The 18631-nt window shown below is 41.0% G+C and overlaps 2 protein-coding genes across 4 annotated transcripts in view; both read left to right on the forward strand.

Annotated features, from left to right (window-relative positions):
• The first annotated feature begins 23 nt into the window (after nucleotides 1-23).
• Nucleotides 24-7659, forward strand: NAT1 (N-acetyltransferase 1). 3 transcript variants are annotated; one of them, XM_065481688.1, is made up of 16 exons: nucleotides 24-198; nucleotides 1572-1695; nucleotides 1775-1913; nucleotides 1980-2090; nucleotides 2287-2444; nucleotides 2644-2746; nucleotides 3000-3182; nucleotides 3240-3601; nucleotides 3832-3989; nucleotides 4043-4201; nucleotides 4444-4905; nucleotides 5114-5406; nucleotides 5597-5716; nucleotides 5823-6009; nucleotides 6070-6191; nucleotides 6254-7659. In XM_065481688.1, exons 3-16 carry the CDS (start codon nucleotides 1782-1784, stop codon nucleotides 6323-6325), a joined length of 2622 nt encoding a protein of 873 aa, XP_065337760.1. In that variant the 5' UTR covers nucleotides 24-198; nucleotides 1572-1695; nucleotides 1775-1781; the 3' UTR covers nucleotides 6326-7659. The 3 variants fall into 3 exon arrangements, with proteins under 3 accessions (XP_065337760.1, XP_065337761.1, XP_065337762.1); XM_065481689.1 differs by having other exon boundaries at nucleotides 3835-3989; XM_065481690.1 differs by lacking the exons at nucleotides 24-198; nucleotides 1572-1695 and having other exon boundaries at nucleotides 1796-1913.
• A 5834-nt stretch (nucleotides 7660-13493) lies between these two features.
• The window catches only part of Mob2 (MOB kinase activator 2), a 77337-nt gene continuing 72199 nt past the window's right edge, over nucleotides 13494-18631 (forward strand). The window contains exon 1 of the mRNA XM_065481537.1: nucleotides 13494-13677. Coding sequence (XP_065337609.1) covers nucleotides 13571-13677 — 107 coding nt within the window. The 5' untranslated portion in view covers nucleotides 13494-13570. The remainder of the gene's footprint in view (nucleotides 13678-18631) is intronic.

Below are 18631 nucleotides of genomic sequence, written 5' to 3' on the forward strand. Positions count from 1 at the left end.
AACTGCTGGCTGATGCTTTGCTTGCTTGCCGCTGACGCCATTTGGAACCAAGGAGTGAATTAAGTGAAAAGGACTTTTGCAATCTTAAAGCCTTCGAAACTTGGTTCAAATTTCCTTCAACGCTTCATTTTTCGTTCCAAAGCACAGTTCAAGTTTTTTTCTTCCGAGTTTGTGACAACTTGGAATGGAGTAATAACCGTAAGTACCCGAAATTCCGTGTGTTAAACTTAGCTTGGCCGCTCTTCGAGAAGCAATTTCAAGGTTATTCACACTTCCTTTCGATCGGAAACGGCTTCTGAGGCCGCCTCACGAGTCTCTCGACGCCAACTTGGCATTTTCCAGGCCAAGCTTCTCGAAAAAGTCGGCGTGTCTGGCGAATTGGTAAAATCCACCGAGTGAGTCACTTGAGCACGCACCTTGCCTATCGCGGCTTGCTATCTATTATTTGCTCCATTTATGTATTATTTCCTCGTCGCTCGTGCTGCCTACGTCACTCTCGTGTGACTAGCTCTCGCACATAAAACGGTAATTTTTCATTGCATTCTCAATACTGTGCACGCAATGCATAGAAATAATTTGCGTCAGTAGGATACCGTCAGTAGAGTCAGGTTCGTGAAAAGAAAGACGCGCATCATTTTTCGAGTGCGGTGGGAATTTCCGCTGTATTTGTCCTCTCCTCAGTGAGTTAGCTTGGCTGCCTCGTGGTCGTGGTCACGGCAGAACATCTGCATAAATTTCTACCCAGTAGAAAACACGAGAAAATTATTCTTTTCCTTTATTTTTTTGTTACGCAAATCCATGCCTTTTGAACCTTGATTATTCGTATGATACTCTCCAGTTGCTCATGATTTGGCTCGTGAGTCATAATTATGTATGATACGCGTGCGTTGTTCATTGTCAGCAAAACTTTCTGTTTCAAGTGAAATCGTCCTCGGACTGATTGCATTCATGTTTTATTTAGCTTCGCACATAACGTGAAAATTTGCAAGCCGCGTCCCGAATTTTCGTTCAAGGCAGCCGTACAAAACTTTTCCGTATTACATAATAATTCATTTTGATACGAGCGTTACACGTGTGCCCTGGAAAAGAGATACGACAACCAGCGTGCGTCCTAGAAAGGGCTGCTAGATGCTAGGAGTTGAGTAAAGTGGTGCAGCCAGCTTTTGCAGATATATGTGCAGCTCTCGCGATGTAGGCCAGCTTTATTGATGTAATGGTACCTCGTTGCGCTACATATACTACGTTCGGAGAGCAACTTATTGGAGGCGAAACGCAAAATTTTTATCGATTCTCGTCCGTTCGTGCCTAAGTCCAAGAGGAAGGGAAAGAAAGAAAAGCTGGCGTTGAGTGGAACAGAAATAAAATGCGTACTTTGGGCGTTTAGCACTCACTGATTTGAATGACGTAAACACTAAGGGAGATAAACAGCACGTTTAATAACTCTAATGACTCGCTAGCTTTGGTGTCGCTTGCTCGCGCAAGTGGCTTAACAAATCAGTGACCCAATTCGGAACGTCAGTCTCGTCTGGCCAAAATCGATTAGTAACCAAGTCTTTGCCGATTGTTCGCAGGTGCCGATCCCGTTTGATCTTTACCTCAGCTTGCAGATTATTGCTGATTGGTGGTGTACCAACAAGCAACAACGGACGGGTATAAGGGAGTGGGGGGCAGTGCTTCTCGTAACCCGGGAGGAAGGTAATTAGGACACAATTTTACCTGTCTGTTCTTTTGTTTTTTACACAACCACCCTTTCTGTGGCCTTTCCTCTCAATAGTAAAGTTATGAAATTTGATAGGGACGAAATTGCTCGTTCCCTGTCCACAAGCAACAAATGCCGATGGATACCTCCTTCTACTGTCGCCAGGCGAGAGGCACTCACCCAAGAAAATAAAGATGAGCTCACTTTTCGTAAGGTAGGTGTCGGTGACTTGAAGCAGCCTTGTGCGTGGTATTAATTTGCCTTGCACGTGTATTTGCAGGTGCGCGGCATCTTGAACAAGCTAACCCCGGAGAAATTCAGAAAATTAAGTGATGACCTGTTGAACACTGATCTCAACTCTAGTAAGATTCTTAAAGGAGTTATTCTTCTGGTAAGCACCAGTTTTATTTTCTTTGGTACAAATACACTGCGGCAAATTATATGATGAATGTTTTTGTATCATTCGTGGTTTCCACCTGAGAGTTTACACTCAAAGAAGGCCTGTACATGTCTGAATGCTGTCAAGATAACACGCCAGACTCAACTTTTTCCACTTCTGGGGGTTAATTGTCTTATGAATGTTTCAGATATTTGAAAAAGCACTAGATGAGCCGAAGTACAGTTCTATGTACGCTCAGCTATGTAAGCGGCTGTCAGAAGAAGCTCCTAACTTTGAACCTCCTAATAGCGCCTGCACCTTCCGTTTACTGCTGCTAAGCAAGTGCAAAGATGAGTTTGAAAACAGGTAAGAAATATAGAGTCATCAACCTCTGTAGCCGAAGAGCAAGTTTGGTAGCTTGTGCTTCTGGTGTTGCAGAGGAATATGAAATCCTTTTAAATCACAGTCAAATCTACATCATTTGACTGTTTTGCAAATGGGATACATGCATAAAGTCATCATTTATTTTTTTCAAAGTGAACTAACATTCTATCGAACTTTGCAGATCAAAAATTGCTGAAGCCTTCGAAAAGAATGATGGCGTGCTATCCGCAGAAGAGGATGAACGACTGCAATTGGCCAAGCGCAAGATGCTTGGCAACATCAAGGTAATTTAATAATAAATCGTCAAAACAGGGCTGGAGACTCGAGAAATTTGTTTTCTTGACTTAAATTTATCCAATGATGACTTCGCTCTTGCACGAGCTATGAAAAGTTACTTGCGTGACTTTCTCAAGGCTCTTGCCAGACTTTTCAATGATGACTTGTTCGCGAGGGGCCATCTGAGGTCTTCTTTACTTTAAAATTGCAGATCAGTCTCAAGTGAAAATAGTAATATTTCATGTTTGTTCTTGATTTTAGTTTATTGGAGAGCTTGGGAAGTTGGAGATATTGCACGAAGCCATCTTACATCGTTGTTGCCAGCAGTTATTGGAGAAGAAAAAACATCGCTTGGGCTCAACTAAGGACACCGCGGAAGATTTGGAGTGCCTCTGTCAGATAATGAGAACCTGTGGACGCATATTGGACTCTGAAAAGGGCAAAGTAATGCTGTTTCCGCTCGCCATTTATTTATTTCAACCTAACATGACTCCATTTCAGACCCTTATGAATCAATACTTTGATCGCATGGCTAGACTGGTTGAGAACCACGAGCTACCGCTGCGCATCAGATTCATGCTGAAGGATGCTATTGAGTTGCGCAAAAACCGCTGGGTGCCTCGTAAAGCTACCAACGTTGAAGGACCAATGCCCATCCAACAGATCAGGAACGAGAGCAACTCCGACCGAGGTTTCATTTCTGGCAGCATGCACGGCGATGGGCGTCACCACGGTGGTTCAGATCGAGGCCACATGCAGGAGTTCTTCAGGAGCCCACTCCAGACCAGGGGTGGGATGTCTGAGATGCTGAGCCACCTGCCTCTGGGCAATGGCGCTTCCAATCTTCAGCAGGATAAATTCAAGTGAGTGAATCATTATTGACTTGGTCACTAATGAGTATCTGGAATCATTAGTGACCCAACTGTAAGGATTCCAAATCTATAATATTTATGTGATGAAAAGATAAATAACATTCGTGGTTTCCACCAGATTTTAAGTGATGGATTTTTATGCGTCTGATTAGTATAACTGAGCAGTCGCAGTCGCTGATCAATGAAGGCATGCTATTTTAAAATAAAAATATCTGTTGCAGTAGCTACAATTCAAATGGCTACCAATCTTCTGGTAATTTCCGCAATCAACGCCACTCTGGATATGGTGGCAGTAATGGAGGAAATCAACAAAACTTCTATCCAAATCAGGGCAGGCAGAACTTCAACAACAAGCAGCAACAGCAAAATTTCCCAAATCGTAAGATCGTTCTTAAATGGCTTGCCAATCATTGATGAAAATTAAAACTTTAGAGGGAGGAAACAAGGAAATTGCTCCCAGGTTTATGCAGAAGATTATGCAAGGACAAGTAACAAGCAACCCAGAGGAAGTATCTCTGCGTCCTGCTGCTAATTCGATGCTGTTCAAGAAGAACGCAAATCTACCCAAACCACCAATGGGAATGAATTCAGGTACGCGTAGTTTCTGCAATTTTTCACCGCACACCACCCTGTATAAGGGCTCTAAACACAAAGTTTTGAGATCTTGCGGAAGTGTGCAATAGTAATTGAGAGTAATTAGCTCCTGATGGCTCTTGCTGTTATGAGTCAGTCACTCGTCAAACATAATTAATTGATTTTATCAAAAAATGTTTATTTGATTCGTCTAAAAATTTGTGAATCGTGAATCCTCTATGTCTTAAATTTTGTCACAGGTCGTCCCATCGAATCTCTCCTCCCAGGAGGTCAAGCAGGCCTGAACCAAAAGATCCCACCACAGATGATGCAGAAGGAGTCTCCTATTTTGATCAAGCAGGCATCGCTGGACAAGAACAAAGCCTTGAAAAAAGACAAGGGACCAAATAAGGAAGAGGTTTTGAAGAAGATGGACTCGATGGTGGAGGAGTACTTCAGCTCTGGCATTGTGGCGGATGCTATCAGTTTCTACAAAGAGCAGAAGATTCCGGAGAGATTTGTCCCAGGGGTTCTTCTGGCTATCCAAGTCAAACCTCTGGACAAGGGAGATGAGGAGAGGGAACTCGTCTGCAGCCTGATGGTTGCCCTGAAGAAGGATGCATTGATTACATCAACACAGTACATGGAGTCGTTCAAGGAGCTTGTTAATCTGATGTCTGGGAAAGTGCAAGAGATTCCAAGAATATATTCTCATGTTGCTGGTTAGTTGTAACTTAAATTTGCTGTTTCCTCGTCCCTGATTTTAAGTGATGAATTTTTTTCATTTTCATTCGTGGTTTCCACCAGAGAGGGTGATTATATCTTCCTCTAAGACGGCTAATGAATGTCTGATTTTATTTTGAATACAATAGCTAGCCCATAGCCAACATCCAAGAACAAGGGGTTAAAATGCTTTCTCTTGTGTTTCAGGATACGCAGCACATGCCATCATTGCTGACATGATCACCTTGAGTGAGGTCGCTGAGCTCACAGAGGATGGCGCACATTTCCCACTCTTCATGCTTCTGCTCCAGCAGCTGCACAAATCGAACGGGAAGGCCACTTTGGGCAAACTGTTTTCGGACAGCAAAGTGAATCTGCTGCACATGCTGCCCGAGGGTGACAGGACCAAGGAGTTTCTAGCACAGTATCTGGAAGGCCTGGACTTGGGTTTTCTGCTGCCGCTCTTGAGGATTCAATCGGAGCTTTGGAAACAGTTACAGGTGAGGCATTGATAATAATATTTTGCTAATATTTCCAGTTTTATGTGATGAAGTTTTTTTCAATCATTCGTGGTTTCCACCAGAGGAGGATATCATCCTCCAAAGATGGCTTTTGAGTGTCTGAGACATTGAAACTTACTTATATAGACCTTTTCATCTAAAGCATGTGTTAATAAATTTTCTCTTCTAGTCTGACCCAAATCCGAACCAATTCTACAAGTGGATCAAGGAGAATTTGGATTCAACTCACTACGTAAATCCAGGCTTTATCAATGCCTTGGTTACTGTGCTGATCAAGTTCATAACACAGGTAATTAAATTCTAGTAGAACGTACTTAGTCTGTGGATTTTGGATGAAGCGTTTAAAATATTTTGGAATAGGTAAACATTAGTTAACTAATGCAATTTCTCAACAGGAATCCACTCTAGCTGAAGGTCTTGATGCCAGCAACCCGCCTGACAAGGCAGTGTTGGAAAAAGAGCAGGCCCTACTTGGAAAGTTCAAGCTAGTGTTGCAGTCTTTCCTGCACGAGAAATTTGACCTGCAAGTTATTGCTGTCTACGCCCTGCAGGTGTTTTGCCACTCTCTTCAGTTCCCGAAAGGTGTGTAATGCTTGAACTTTGACGAAAGAGCTGAACTTTACAATGATGTGATTCTGACAGGAATGCTTTTGCGCTGGTTCCACAATTTGTATGATCTAGAAGTTATTGAAGAGGAAGCATTCATGAAATGGAAGGAGGATATTTCTGACGACTATCCAGGCAAGGGAAATGCCTTGTTCCAGGTAATTTTATTGCTTAATTTCCCCAACGATCATTTGAGGCTGATTTGATTCAATTCGTACAGGTGAATCAGTGGCTAACCTGGCTGGCTGAAGCTGATTACGAAGAGGAGGAAGATGAAGAAGGTGATGACTAATCAGCATTTTGACGCACCTGCCAAAATCACCTGCAACCATATTTTATAACAAAAATTACACAACATATGAAGGGTTTCGGCATTACTGTCTATATACATGCATGTACCAAAGTTAAACGTCAAGGGAGGGGGTTATTATCATACATCCATGTTATAGTGTCTTTTTAACTTTCAAAAATGACTTCCAACCAATATTCAGCGAGAATTTCCGCACTTGCATCACCCAACCTGCGTGATCATCAAGTTTACGATTATAATTTAGCTTACTTTGTGCAGTATTTAAAGCGGACGGCGTGCGTACGAAGCGCCGTCTTGCGTTTCATTCAGTGGTTCTGATGCAATTAATTGATGGACTTCACACTGAAGTAAATCTATGTAACTGCGACAAGTGAAAATATTGTCATGTCTGTGTGACTGTTATCAAGATTCTCATGATGATTTGCCAATACGTTTAAGTTGTTTCTGTGATCCTAGCAAGCAACATCAAATATCAATCGAAGCAGCCCCTTCTCAAGTGTCTATGTTAGTAGCCCCCCTCTTCACTAGTTTTGGCCTCGTCACGTGAATTCTGACCAAATTTAAGCAGAAATATTCAAGTACCAGATATTTAAACTGATAGCATTATTATTGATCCTGATATTAATATATAGAAGTGATGTGTGTTGTTGACCTTTCGTGCAGTGCTGTCGATGCAAGAACCAATTCCTGTCTCACTGAGGTCTCTTTTAGGAATGATGCTTGCATTGGCAGCACTGAGGAGTGTAATTTGTCATGTAGGTTAGGTGGGTTTTAAATTTCAGTAGCCAAAAATGTTAAAAATGTTGCATTGTGACTTGGTGAGGTTGTTAACCCAGAAAATTAAAGTATCTACTTTATTAGCCTGCTGCTATTGCAGGCGGATGCACTTAAAAACAGTAAAATAGCCTAATTTAACACAAAAAAATTGAAAAAAAACTTTTAGGAAACTTGTATCTTAATTTAACCCCCATTATCCTTGGTTTGGTTCTTACTCTGTGCCTCAGTTACGTTGGATTGTTGCCGTATTCCACATCTATTATGCTTTATGTACTTGAATAGCTTTGAAACAGAACTGACTTAAATACCATTTGGAATTACAATCCATGTGATATCTCTATCATTTATCTTCGTTTAGCAAATTTGAAACATAAGAGTGTCCAAGAGTTACGTATTTATATTGTTTGATTGCCTAGATATCAGCGATCCCCCGTCAGGACAAAAATTGCAAAAGTTTATGACTGTTTGTTGACATGATTTGGTTCCCTCGGCACAAAACTGATTAATGAAAACATTTTCAATAAATTTTTATAAAGGAATTTTGGCTTTTTATTCCTCACTCTAGCTATTGATCCTCAAAACTTATTTTAACCTAATGTTCAGAGGCAGAAAATTGTACGTTAGGGTCGAAGACTTGAATTTTGGCTATTGCTAGGCAAGGGCTGGAGAGCTAAATCAATGCCCATAACTCTCAACAGGGACCAGGGTGAGGTGAAAGATGTTGCCGCCACAGGGATGCTGCGAGAAGCGAGTGCGGAGCACGGCCGCTGCAGCAAACCGGCAGCACCGCCTCCACTTCAGCTGACCAAATTTAGGAAGCCATGTTTGTTCTCACTGTGCATTATGGTGTAAAATTCGGTCCCGGGAATTGATCGAATTTCTATAATTTGTGAAAGGACAATAGCACTTTGCCAAGCTGGATAGGCTACCTGAATATCTCCGCGACACCGTGGACTGGTTTCTGGGGTGAGTTTGGCCTCCTGGCCACCCTTTCGACCGTTCGATCGGTGCCCGTGCGAAGCGCACTTGCCACAAATAAGGGCTATTTTCCCATGAAAACATTCGACCCGTCGCCGAGTGAGCTCGGGCCAGCAACATCCACCTTGCACCTCGATATCCACCGATGCCGTGCCAAATTAAAGACCATTTCGGCCTGATTTTTATAGTTGACTTTGACGCAATGTCAATAGCGCGAATTAAATTGTTTTGCTGAGTTCATTGGTTTATCAAGGGCTGTTTTTCAACTGTGCGGCTCCTGCTTGTTGACAGGACAGGTGTTCTCCCGCTTTGATTTACACAATATTTCTAAATTCGGTAGAATCTTATCCCTAACGAGGTCCCAAAACGTAGTTTAAGTCAACAAGAAAATAGAAAACAATTGTCAAGTTGACAACGTAATATTCCGCCGAAACTGATAATCTCGCTCCCTAAATAAATTTGATTATTATTTGCAACATGATTGATTTTCGTTGTACTTAGATTAAGGTATCTTTTTCGCAACTTAATATTTTGCTAGTTTCAAGAACCTCCATATTGATCGACATATAGCCAGAGCAATTTTATCACTGCCGCTGTGAATAAATTGGATTCGTACCCGAGTCACGCAATCAGTTCAAGAAAAATTCAATAGGAACAAAGAGAGGACAAAACTAAGGGGCATGACATTTTTGTCCTCTTAATAAACAGGCAACCCGCTCACCGAGCGTTCTTTTCTCGCTTTTTGTGCGCGAGAGAGCAAGCTCTTTTTTAATTTTCTCACCTTGAAACCCAAGTCCCAGCTTGGTTGGGTGAAAAAGAGAGAGAAAAGGCGTCCTTGCATGCGAACTGGCGATTCCTGCTGCTGCTGCTGCTGTATATCGAATTATGCCTCAACGTCAGCGGCGACGCGGCGACTCGTGTTTACTAGGCATAATATAATGTATTGTGCCTTTTATCTCTGGTTTTCTTTCTTCGGAAGGTTTTATTCACAAAAATAGCCTCAGCTGCCCCCAAAAAGTCTACCTCCTGCTATGATGATATTTTTTAAATAGAAGCAGCCGCATCTCATTTCCCAGTCTTGGTTTGGACGCTTGTCAAAAAATCAAACACAAAACTGCTTCCTTCCCCACTCACCATAACTGCATGGGTTTGTGTTTAAAATAAGTTGCGAACGAGTTTTCCACTAGATTGTCACATCTTTTATAGTATTCCTATATGTTAAGACCAGATTAAAGTTGGAGAGAATCAATTAAAAATGGTGAAGTATCTTTAAATGGTTTATATTGTGTACCCTGTTTGTCAACTGAACGTTCGAAAAATTTGGTAATACTTTTGATATATTACTCTTAGTACTCAATAGCTCTATGTCACACTAATGTGTTTATTTAATTTGTTATTTCCAAAGTGTACCCCCTAAGTAAACATTGGTATCTCCTGATTAAGAGAACAGGCTCCCCTTACCGATTTATGAAATATAAAATGGTTTAATCATTCTTCAAGTAGTTAAAATTCCCATGTCTTGTGTTTTAATATTAAAATTATTCGTTCTGCATATTTTGCTAATTTTGTGCTGTGCTGTGCAGTGAAACGACACAAAAAATGTAATTTTATCGGAATCCTTTATAGTAAACAATCTCTGACTTTGTGGAAAATATAAACAGATACAAAGAATCAGACAATGCAAATACCATTTTGAACCAAGATTACGCATCCCCTGGTTACTCATTATAGAAAACATCTGCTTAAAAGATTAAATTTTATCTAAATACATCACTTTAAAAGATATTCCGTGCCGCACGTCTTAATTTCCATGCAGCAAGCCAAGCGAAAGATGAAATCTGCTGAAATACGATCGGGATAAATATTTTCCGGCGATTTGCGAAGCACACAAGTTTTTCGTCGGAACATGTTAGTTCCAAAACAATAAACAGGGAGGATGAGAATTCTCGGCACACGGGTGCCAGAGAGGGGTCGCTAAGGAAAGTAGATCTGTTCGGCGCGGTTGAGGGTGGCTCCTTGCCCAGCAAATGATACGCTCGGGGTAGATATTGCCCGACTGAGATGGATTCGACAGGGGGTCTCCAAATAAATACTTGGCGCCTCCCCTGCCCCTGCGTGAAATATTCAGCAGCCATCCAACCGGACTCAGCTTCTCGGGGGATTGTTTCGCAGGTGTTAATTTTTCATTACGCTGCTATTGTTGCCTGACTTGGGGAGAGTCGCTCCTTGTTGGTTCGAGGGCTGTTTCACTTTTTGGTTTTGATGGAAATTTATACTCAAGGGAAATCAGCGAAATTCACTGATATTCTATTCCAGTTGGGAAGTTGGACGTCATACTTAAGTATGGGAAATTTTTTTATTCTTGAAACACAAGTTCTTTCTTTTCATTACTACATTTAATTCAATGCTCAAACCTTCTGAGGTTCGTTCATTTATTCAAGTTTTACACACTAAATAGCTATGGAAATTAGCTTCATTACCATTATCAGAGCCAGAAAATTTACATGCTCTCTGAAATTGACCAAAATTGATCGGGAGTCTGCAAAATGGAAATATTTTATTGTGATACATAATCAGTGATTATTGTTTTCATTATTTTCGTCTGTTAATCAGCGTTAGAGACCAGTAAAACTAACGGATAAATATGATTGGTAGCTCGAAAGTTACACACTGAAATGAAAAGCGAAAGCAGTGTTAATCTAAAATCTTTTATTTAAACTACCCACGGCGCTGCACATTGGTTTATACCATTATTTGCAAATCTAGCAGGTGTTGCGGTCCGTGCTACTAAGAGGATAAAAACGGCATTTCATTGTTTCCGCCGCTTGTTGATGCCATCCATTAAGGGTTGTTTTGGCCCAGCTCCACAATCCCGCGCGTTGTCGCAACAATGCCTGAGAGCTGCAGTTTGCAGCAACCCCTCAGCCGTTGAATCATTATAAAAGTGGCCTATCAGCGCTAAAAGTGCCGCAATTTGAGCTCCGGTTGCCGCATTTGAATAACAAAATAAAAGCTTGCCGGCTTGAAAGCAACAAATCAATACTTGTGTATACACTCTGGCAAGAAAATTGTTCCGCGTATGGCGCATTTTAGAGAAAAAATAAAGACGTGCTGTCGTAAAAAAGTGGGAATATATAAATCTCGTCAGCGTTTGAGAGCGGTTTTCTCGTATTTTTTGGTGATGCATGAGAGGGGCTGCACTTTATGAATTTTATTGATTCTATTCAAATCGCCGTTCATTCGCCCAGCTGCGCCATTCGTACGCCGCTAATAAATATCAAAGTATGATATTTTGTGCCGCCTTTAGCAAACGAAAATGCGAGAAAGATTTTTTTTCAAGTGAAAACAATTCGTAAATTTTTACAACGCTTAACATCGCATGGTTTTGCTGTAATTTTAATTGATTTGAGCAAAAAAAAACGCTATTTTTCGTACAAAAAAATTCGGATTTGCTTAGAATAAACCTAAGAAAATTGTATTTAGCTTATAATTTTCGCGTAGAAATTTAAATATTTACAAGACTAAATTTTTCTCCATATTGTGTACTTTATATTCCTCCCCGAATGTCAGACCAGTTATATATACTTGTTTTGCTATCTGTGATTATAAACCAAGGAATCGCGTGCAAGGGTTAGCGTGCCGCTGGAAATAAGAAAAATTCTAAACGCTGCTTCCTGACGTCGGCAACCTTCACCGCCAGAGGGTTGCTCTCGTTGCACTTGTAAGATTTTGCCAATCCATCTGCACTGTAATTATGTGATGGGGTTTACTCATGAATCACGATCACGATCTCTAAAGGTACCTCAATGAAACACATGGAAATTTTAATAACCTTTGAAATTGGATCACAGATAGAATACGGAAACTTTCTTGAATGAGCATAAAAACGGCCATTCAAACTATTTCAAATAAAACAAACCTTTGTTTTAAAAGATTAACAGCATGATCACGACCGCTCAATGGAGAGGTAAAAAAATCAATTATGTCACGCTATTGGAAATCATACTGATGGTCACAAAATTCAGTAAAATTTTCCAGGTGGTTCAAACATTTTTCAAAATTATGAGTGGCTTTGTTTTATTTATAAACTAACACTCAGCAACAGATTCCAAAGCTTTCTTCAAGTAAATATAAGATACTAACTTAAAGGATTTTCAAAATCAACAAGTGATTGATAAAATTGAGTTACATCCTTTTTTCCAAACGCATAACTTGCCTAAAATTAAAATTATTGTTCACTATATACTCCAGCATCGTAGCTAAAATGAATTATTAAAGTGAATAACCTCATTGCCAGCGAACCCTTTTCGTTTCCACTGCCGATAAATTGTGAGAGCTTTCGAATGGAGGCTTGGTGATGATTAAAAGCTGGGAGAAGTCGTAAATTACGCCATTCCCTCAACACGTGCTGGCAGCTATTTGGTCGAAGGAATAATAAACAAAATGATTAAGGCGCCCGCATATAAATAAATATTTTCCCTTCCAGCATTGCCAGGCAACAGAAGACTTGAGGGAAACAAACACATTCACTCCCTACCTTATGTTAGAATCAAAAACGGAAATATAATGGTACTCACTTCACGACTGATCACCTTGCTGGAAGCGTCAATAGGCTGTATGTTGTAATTTAATTACTTACAACTGGCGATTCTTATTGTTTACGCGATTCACTTGCTTGGCTTCAAGACGCCAGAACCCACCGTCGGGGAAGTCGAATATGGACGTGTTTAAATGCACGTGAGCGATGATGGCGACACTATACACTATAATTATAATAAATTATTAATTACAGGCTTTTTTAACAGAGAAAATTATCGCTAACTGCGATTCAATTTGCTCTCGGTGAAATTCTTGAAAAGGGCCTACTCAATTTTTGCTTGAATATAATGCAGAAAAAATACAGAAAACAATATTGTAGGGATTGACATTCTCCAGGCGTTACTTACACTAAATAATACCTTAACGAGTTTACAAAGTGATTTAAAGGAAGGATCGAGTATCCGTATTTGATTTGATTTGCCAACACTCTGCCGGGCTGACCAGATTATAAGATTCACATTCACACACATGCACCTTTCGGCCACTGGCCATCAATCAACCTCCGATTACACGTCTCTATCTGCGAACACACCGAGAGAGCAGACAAATAGATTGGAGGTGAACCGCCCTAATTTATCGGGAGTCCGGCACTTTCGCTGACTGCTCGCGTGACTCCATCTCAAGTGGGCACCGATTAGCTTCGGACACACTTCCTGCAAATTAGGATGAGCAGCAGTTGCGTGTCCGCCGGGGTGTCATGTGCCCACCCACTCTTGATTGGCTCAACAGTAAACTGATTAGGCCGACCAACCCCCCTCCCCCCCCAACGTCGTAGCACGCTCGACGTCAACACAGTCGCTTTTTCGTGGCGTGCTTGCCCGGAACAAATACGCCAGCTTTTTTATTCTGCCCTTCCTGTGGTGAATTGGCCTCATGTTCGGCCTGGGCGGCAGGAAAACGGCCGCGGCCGCCGTCGTCAAGTATACCAACATGGACAGCTTTGTACTTGACGTCGAGGAGACGGTCACGTGTTTTTGTAGGTGAGTGAGAAGCACCGTGAACTGTCGTTTCTCTTACAGTTCAATGAAATGATCAAGTTGAACTTGCAGTAATGCAACGTAAAGAACGAGGAATTTTTTAAAATTCTAGACCGCAATGGCCCCAGTGAAATTGCAAGAAAACTCCTATCATTCTTGAAATTGTTGCTGCGAGCTTTGAGCGATTGTGCTATAGGAACGCTAGTTGAAGGCGCTCAAATTGCTGCAGTGAGGAACACTCACTCATCATCAAAAAATGAGTACGACGTCTTTTTATTTGTTTCGCGTCAAGTGGAGAAAAAAATTCAATACCAACTCGTAAAGAGTGCTCAACAATGTTTTGCCGGGGCCGGGCGTAGTTTCGTTCCAAGTTAGCTATAGCTAGCCTCTTGACTGTGAGGAGAGTTGCTGCGAAAGGCTTAATTGCGCGGAAGAAAGGGCTTGTAAAAATTACTGCACGCCGCTTAAAAGCGAGCCAAGCTTTTGTCGCGTTACTTAAAATCTCTCTACTCCTAAAGAGCGGTGACACAATTTTCTTCTTTAATACATGAAAGAATACAGGGTTGCCAATTTTAATTTGGAAATTTTGTACAAAAATCTTGATCAAATTCATATTTAATCTAATACTTTAAATATTTGCTCCCTTTTAAATTTTCTTAATCTTATAATTCATTTTTCAAGAAATCATCTCATTAAACTACGATATTTAAAAATTGAATTATTGTACCAACATGGTAATTAAATGCTAATTTTAATAAGTTAAAAAGGAATGATACTGCAAAAGCCTGGAAAATCCTTGTTGCCAATACATGAACTTATCCCTTAGGATCCAGTTAAATTGACCTAAGTAGCATTATAAATTTTGGAGAAAAGTGGCTACAAAGGTAGCATGCTTTTCATACGGTGAGGTCTGTCTCCTTATTTGAAATCTTATTTTATTTCACAACAAAGAGTTTCCCTAAAAGGTTTCATACGCAGTTGGCCAGATCTCGACGAGAGGATTCGAAATGTGCCAAAAAATGTGGTCAAGCGCTGTTAATTTTGGAGAACATTTAAAAATTGTAATGTGTAGCAAGGTCTTTTTTTGATTAGTGCAACTTGTACAACAAATTGTTTATCGATCAAAAACTGCAAATTGCATCCAACAATAATTCAAATAATTTTCAATTGTTGCCCGGTATCGATCCATTGTAAACAGAAATTAGGAGTTTAAGAGTTTAAAAATGTATTTCATGTTTTCAATTGGATATTCGTAATTGAAATTGCACAAATATTTTATTACTTTTGCACTTATTAGCAAAGACATTCTAATTTATTTGGTTTTCTCTATATGTTCCGTAAGCATGAAGTTGATGAAAAGAAAAAAAACGCTATGGTGAAACTGCTGTTTTAATAAGAAAGTACGTTGGTAAATTTGCAAGCGAAAAATCAAGTCTTTTCTCCTTTTACGCCGCCATACAGGCAAAAATGGGCCGTTTAAATTTGACGACCCTCCATACGCACTCACGTGTGCTGAGATGTAGAACAGAGGCTGCCGCCCCCGCAATTTGCTTCAAAGTAGGTCGCACATTGTTGTGCTGCGCCCCAGGCGTCGAGCAGGAAGCGTGTGTATGCAACCGCGCGTACGTCGGTGCATTGCGAACTGCATACATACTGTACATATTATCTGTTCTGTGTTTGCTTTGCACGATACGAGTATTTGCATTTGCGTTGTGTGAGTCGTGCTTGTTATTGGCGGAACGGCACTCTCGCCCCGCGTTACAGCGCTGTTTGCTAGAATTTAATGGATTCGGCTATTAATCAAGGCCCACATCATATACGCCCTTGCAAACGTTGTAATTGCTCTCGCGGCAAACTGAACTATATCTGTTTGATGTCGGAATATCTAGTAATAGGAGAATAGAGGCATTCGCAAAATGGTCCTCACTGGTTTAATAGATGACTACAATTTGAAAATCGTTTGATCATTTGAATAATGTAGAGAAATATTAATGTTTGTGCAAGTTTTCCATTTACTTCTCAATTTGTTTGTACATAAATCATTCCAAGAGCTGTTCAGCCCCATTCTGTCCTGTCTAGCTTTTTATCAGTGTTAGCCCTGTTTGAAGACAGTTTTTCAAAACGAATCGTCCAAGGTTCATCAGCATATATGCAACTGCATGCATTAACATAATGGTATGTGCCTATTTAATGTTGACAAATGTTTCAACTTCAGACTTTTGTATCTTAACTGGAGACGTTCAACAAACAATTTTTAAATGAACATTTTCATTCATCCGCAGCAAAAGTTCAAACTTGAAATTGGAGCAAGATGATACATGATTGAAAATAACCAGTTGTTTTATTGTTAGCAAGCCGCGCCGCGCCAGCCGGCAAATTTTGGGTCACGTGGGCAGCCGCCGCGAATCTGGCTAAGCTGCGCCAGCCACAGGTAAAAATGGGTCAAAAATTAAAAAGTTCAGCAGTAAAAATACCTAAAACTTCACGTTTAAAATATTGTCAGCCGCGCCAGCAGGGCTAAAAATTCGGCTAATTGTAAGCTGGTCCCGCCAGCCGCCGCCTTAAATCTCGCGGCTGAGAATGACCAAATAGGCGGTGTATAACTAGGTGACAGAAAATGCAATCCTGCCTCCAATGATTTTGAGTGAATCAGTAAAAGGAAAATGCAGTGTCTGCCTTTTATACAAAATTACGCTCTTGACAGGAGCCGTGAATTTTCGCTACCAGAAATTTCTCAGCCTTTGAGCCAAAGTATACAAAAGCTTAAGCGAGTTTGATTTAAACTTTATAATGTTCGCTATAAATATTCAGGTCTCACGCGTCCGACATGAATTTTCGTTGCTTTAGACTGGAGTAAGCCCGCAGCAACCAAATTTCCAGATCGTCAAATTTGCATGCTCTGAAGCTGTGCCGTTGATTTTCTCCTTCTGACGCTGCTTGCCGTTCCGTAATTCGCGTCTTGCGCTGATAAAGCCGCTCTTTTATTCAGAGCAGATTCTCTCTCACTCAGCATCCCCCGAGTAGGCGAGATGATGCATGCGCATTCAAACATTGGAGGGTGCCGCTGCGTCGTCGGCGGAGCAGTGCCCAATTTCCTACCGGATATTATGCCAACGTCTTGCCGTGCCTGCCTGGTCGTCGAACAATCTTTTTGTGGCTTTTTATCTTGTACATCCATCAGTGCATGGATTCTCTCGGGCCGACAGGCAAGGGTTATTAATTTTTAAGCGTCCGACGCCGTGGAGGTGGGTGAATTGATGAAAATAAAGGGCCTGTTTGGCAGCAGGTCGCACAGGCTTTTGATCATTAATGGGCCTTGGATAATGGCGCCTTTGCTACTCGCTTGCCCGACGTCAACTCACGCTCTGACTTTCTGATCCGCCAAATGGAAATTCGATCGTTGACGTTCTCCCTAAGTGCAAAACTAGCTTTAGGAAAATCAATTATAATGTTATTTTGCCTGCAGCAGAGCACACGAGGGAAATAATTAATTTAAAATTAACAGTTAATTATGGTTATAAGAATGCAAAACGTGAACTGATCTGCTTTAGCATAATTAAACACAATTTAGGTCAGCTAAATGTTTGAAGGTTGCTTAGGCTAGATTAAAAAAATCAATTTTTTATGAAATTTGATTGAAAAATCTTAAGCAGTGTATTTTTTCCCATGAAATAAAGGTTTAAAATGTTAAGCGGACCTAGTCGGAAAAACAAACTGATGCTCTTAGCATCGAGGAAATACAGTGCACGCTTTTTATTTCCGTATAATTTACGATTTTGCTTTCTAATTAAACAAGCAGATGATTTTTAAAATTCAATCGAGTCAGTTTTGGCATAGCTTGCGAGAACTAGGATTTTTCCAGCTTCCCTTTTATCTATAAAATGCAGTTCTTGAGTGCGCCCTTGCTTACAACTAGTAATTACTGATCGAGCGAAAGGCGTGTGTTAATTTGGGGACTAGGCGTTAGAGGCACGCTGCTGCCTCTTCCGCACGCGTATTGTTTTGTATTTACTTGAGCGCGCGTCTGCAATTGACAATGACAGAGCACCTCGCGAAACTCCCGACTGCGGGAGTGCTGAAGGAGGTGTGGCGCAGACGAGAAAGTGATGGGGTCAAGGGTCGCACACAGCGGATCAAAGGGTTGCGTTGCTGCTGTTTATCTGCTCAGGACCGTTTTTAGGTTGCCCACGCAGTAGTTCACGTATATTTTCTTTCTGCGAAGAGTAGGTGCTGCTGAAAGCTAATGAAGACAAATGGTCTGTTGTAAATTAATCAATGGCCTTCAGTGCTATCGGGGCTTTTTCTTCATTGTGAATAGCTTAATGACTGCTGATACTCGAGTTATACATAAATTGTCGATTTAACCTTTTTCAGATGTCCGCACTAGCTTGCAAACCCTTCATGAAGTAAATTCCATGAAACGATTTTTTGTATCATTCTCTTTGGATGTAAATGACTGAATGTTTTTATTTTCTAAAGGAAAGTCTTTCAACAAAAATGAATTGTTCAACTGCTGGTAATCTAACTCTTTGAAAATTATTCTTCGTAAAACTCCCCTTAAACATTTTTAACTTCATGAGAAACCACCGCTCACGACTAATTTAATTTGAAATATCGTCTGCGCTTAAGCGTCGAAAACAAAAGCACCCGCCTCGTTAAAATTTTTCTACCGTTTCACATTTCGCGAAGCATGGCTACCCCAGGCCCCGAGGGACGAACGGCCGTTTTCGCTCCGCGCACAATCAAAGCGGCAGTTGCTTTTTCGCCGAGTGCAGAAAAATACAGCAAAAGCTTTTCTCCTTCAACCCCGCGGCCTCATTCCACCGAGAGGATCGCTAGTGCACTACTATCGACGCACCAGCGCCAGCGGGGGTGGCCGGAACGAGGGAATGCTGCAGCGAAAAGGGTTGCAATTTTATCAGGCCAAGGTCGTTGGCGTGCGCGGGAAATGAGAATT

The sequence above is a fragment of the Cloeon dipterum genome, chromosome 2, assembly GCF_949628265.1.
Source record: "Cloeon dipterum chromosome 2, ieCloDipt1.1, whole genome shotgun sequence".
In the NCBI taxonomy this organism is placed as follows: Eukaryota; Metazoa; Arthropoda; class Insecta; order Ephemeroptera; family Baetidae; genus Cloeon; species Cloeon dipterum.

What these genes read in the sequence shown, in the direction of transcription:
- NAT1 (XM_065481688.1), top strand. Translation starts at nt 1,782, where the DNA reads ATGAAATTTGATAGGGACGAAATTGCTCGTTCCCTGTCCACAAGCAAC. An exon ending in TTAAAGGAGTTATTCTTCTG is followed by an intron (nt 2,091 to 2,286) that starts GTAAGCACCAGT and finishes TGAATGTTTCAG; the next exon opens with ATATTTGAAAAAGCACTAGA. An exon ending in CTTCAGCAGGATAAATTCAA is followed by an intron (nt 3,602 to 3,831) that starts GTGAGTGAATCA and finishes TATCTGTTGCAG; the next exon opens with TAGCTACAATTCAAATGGCT.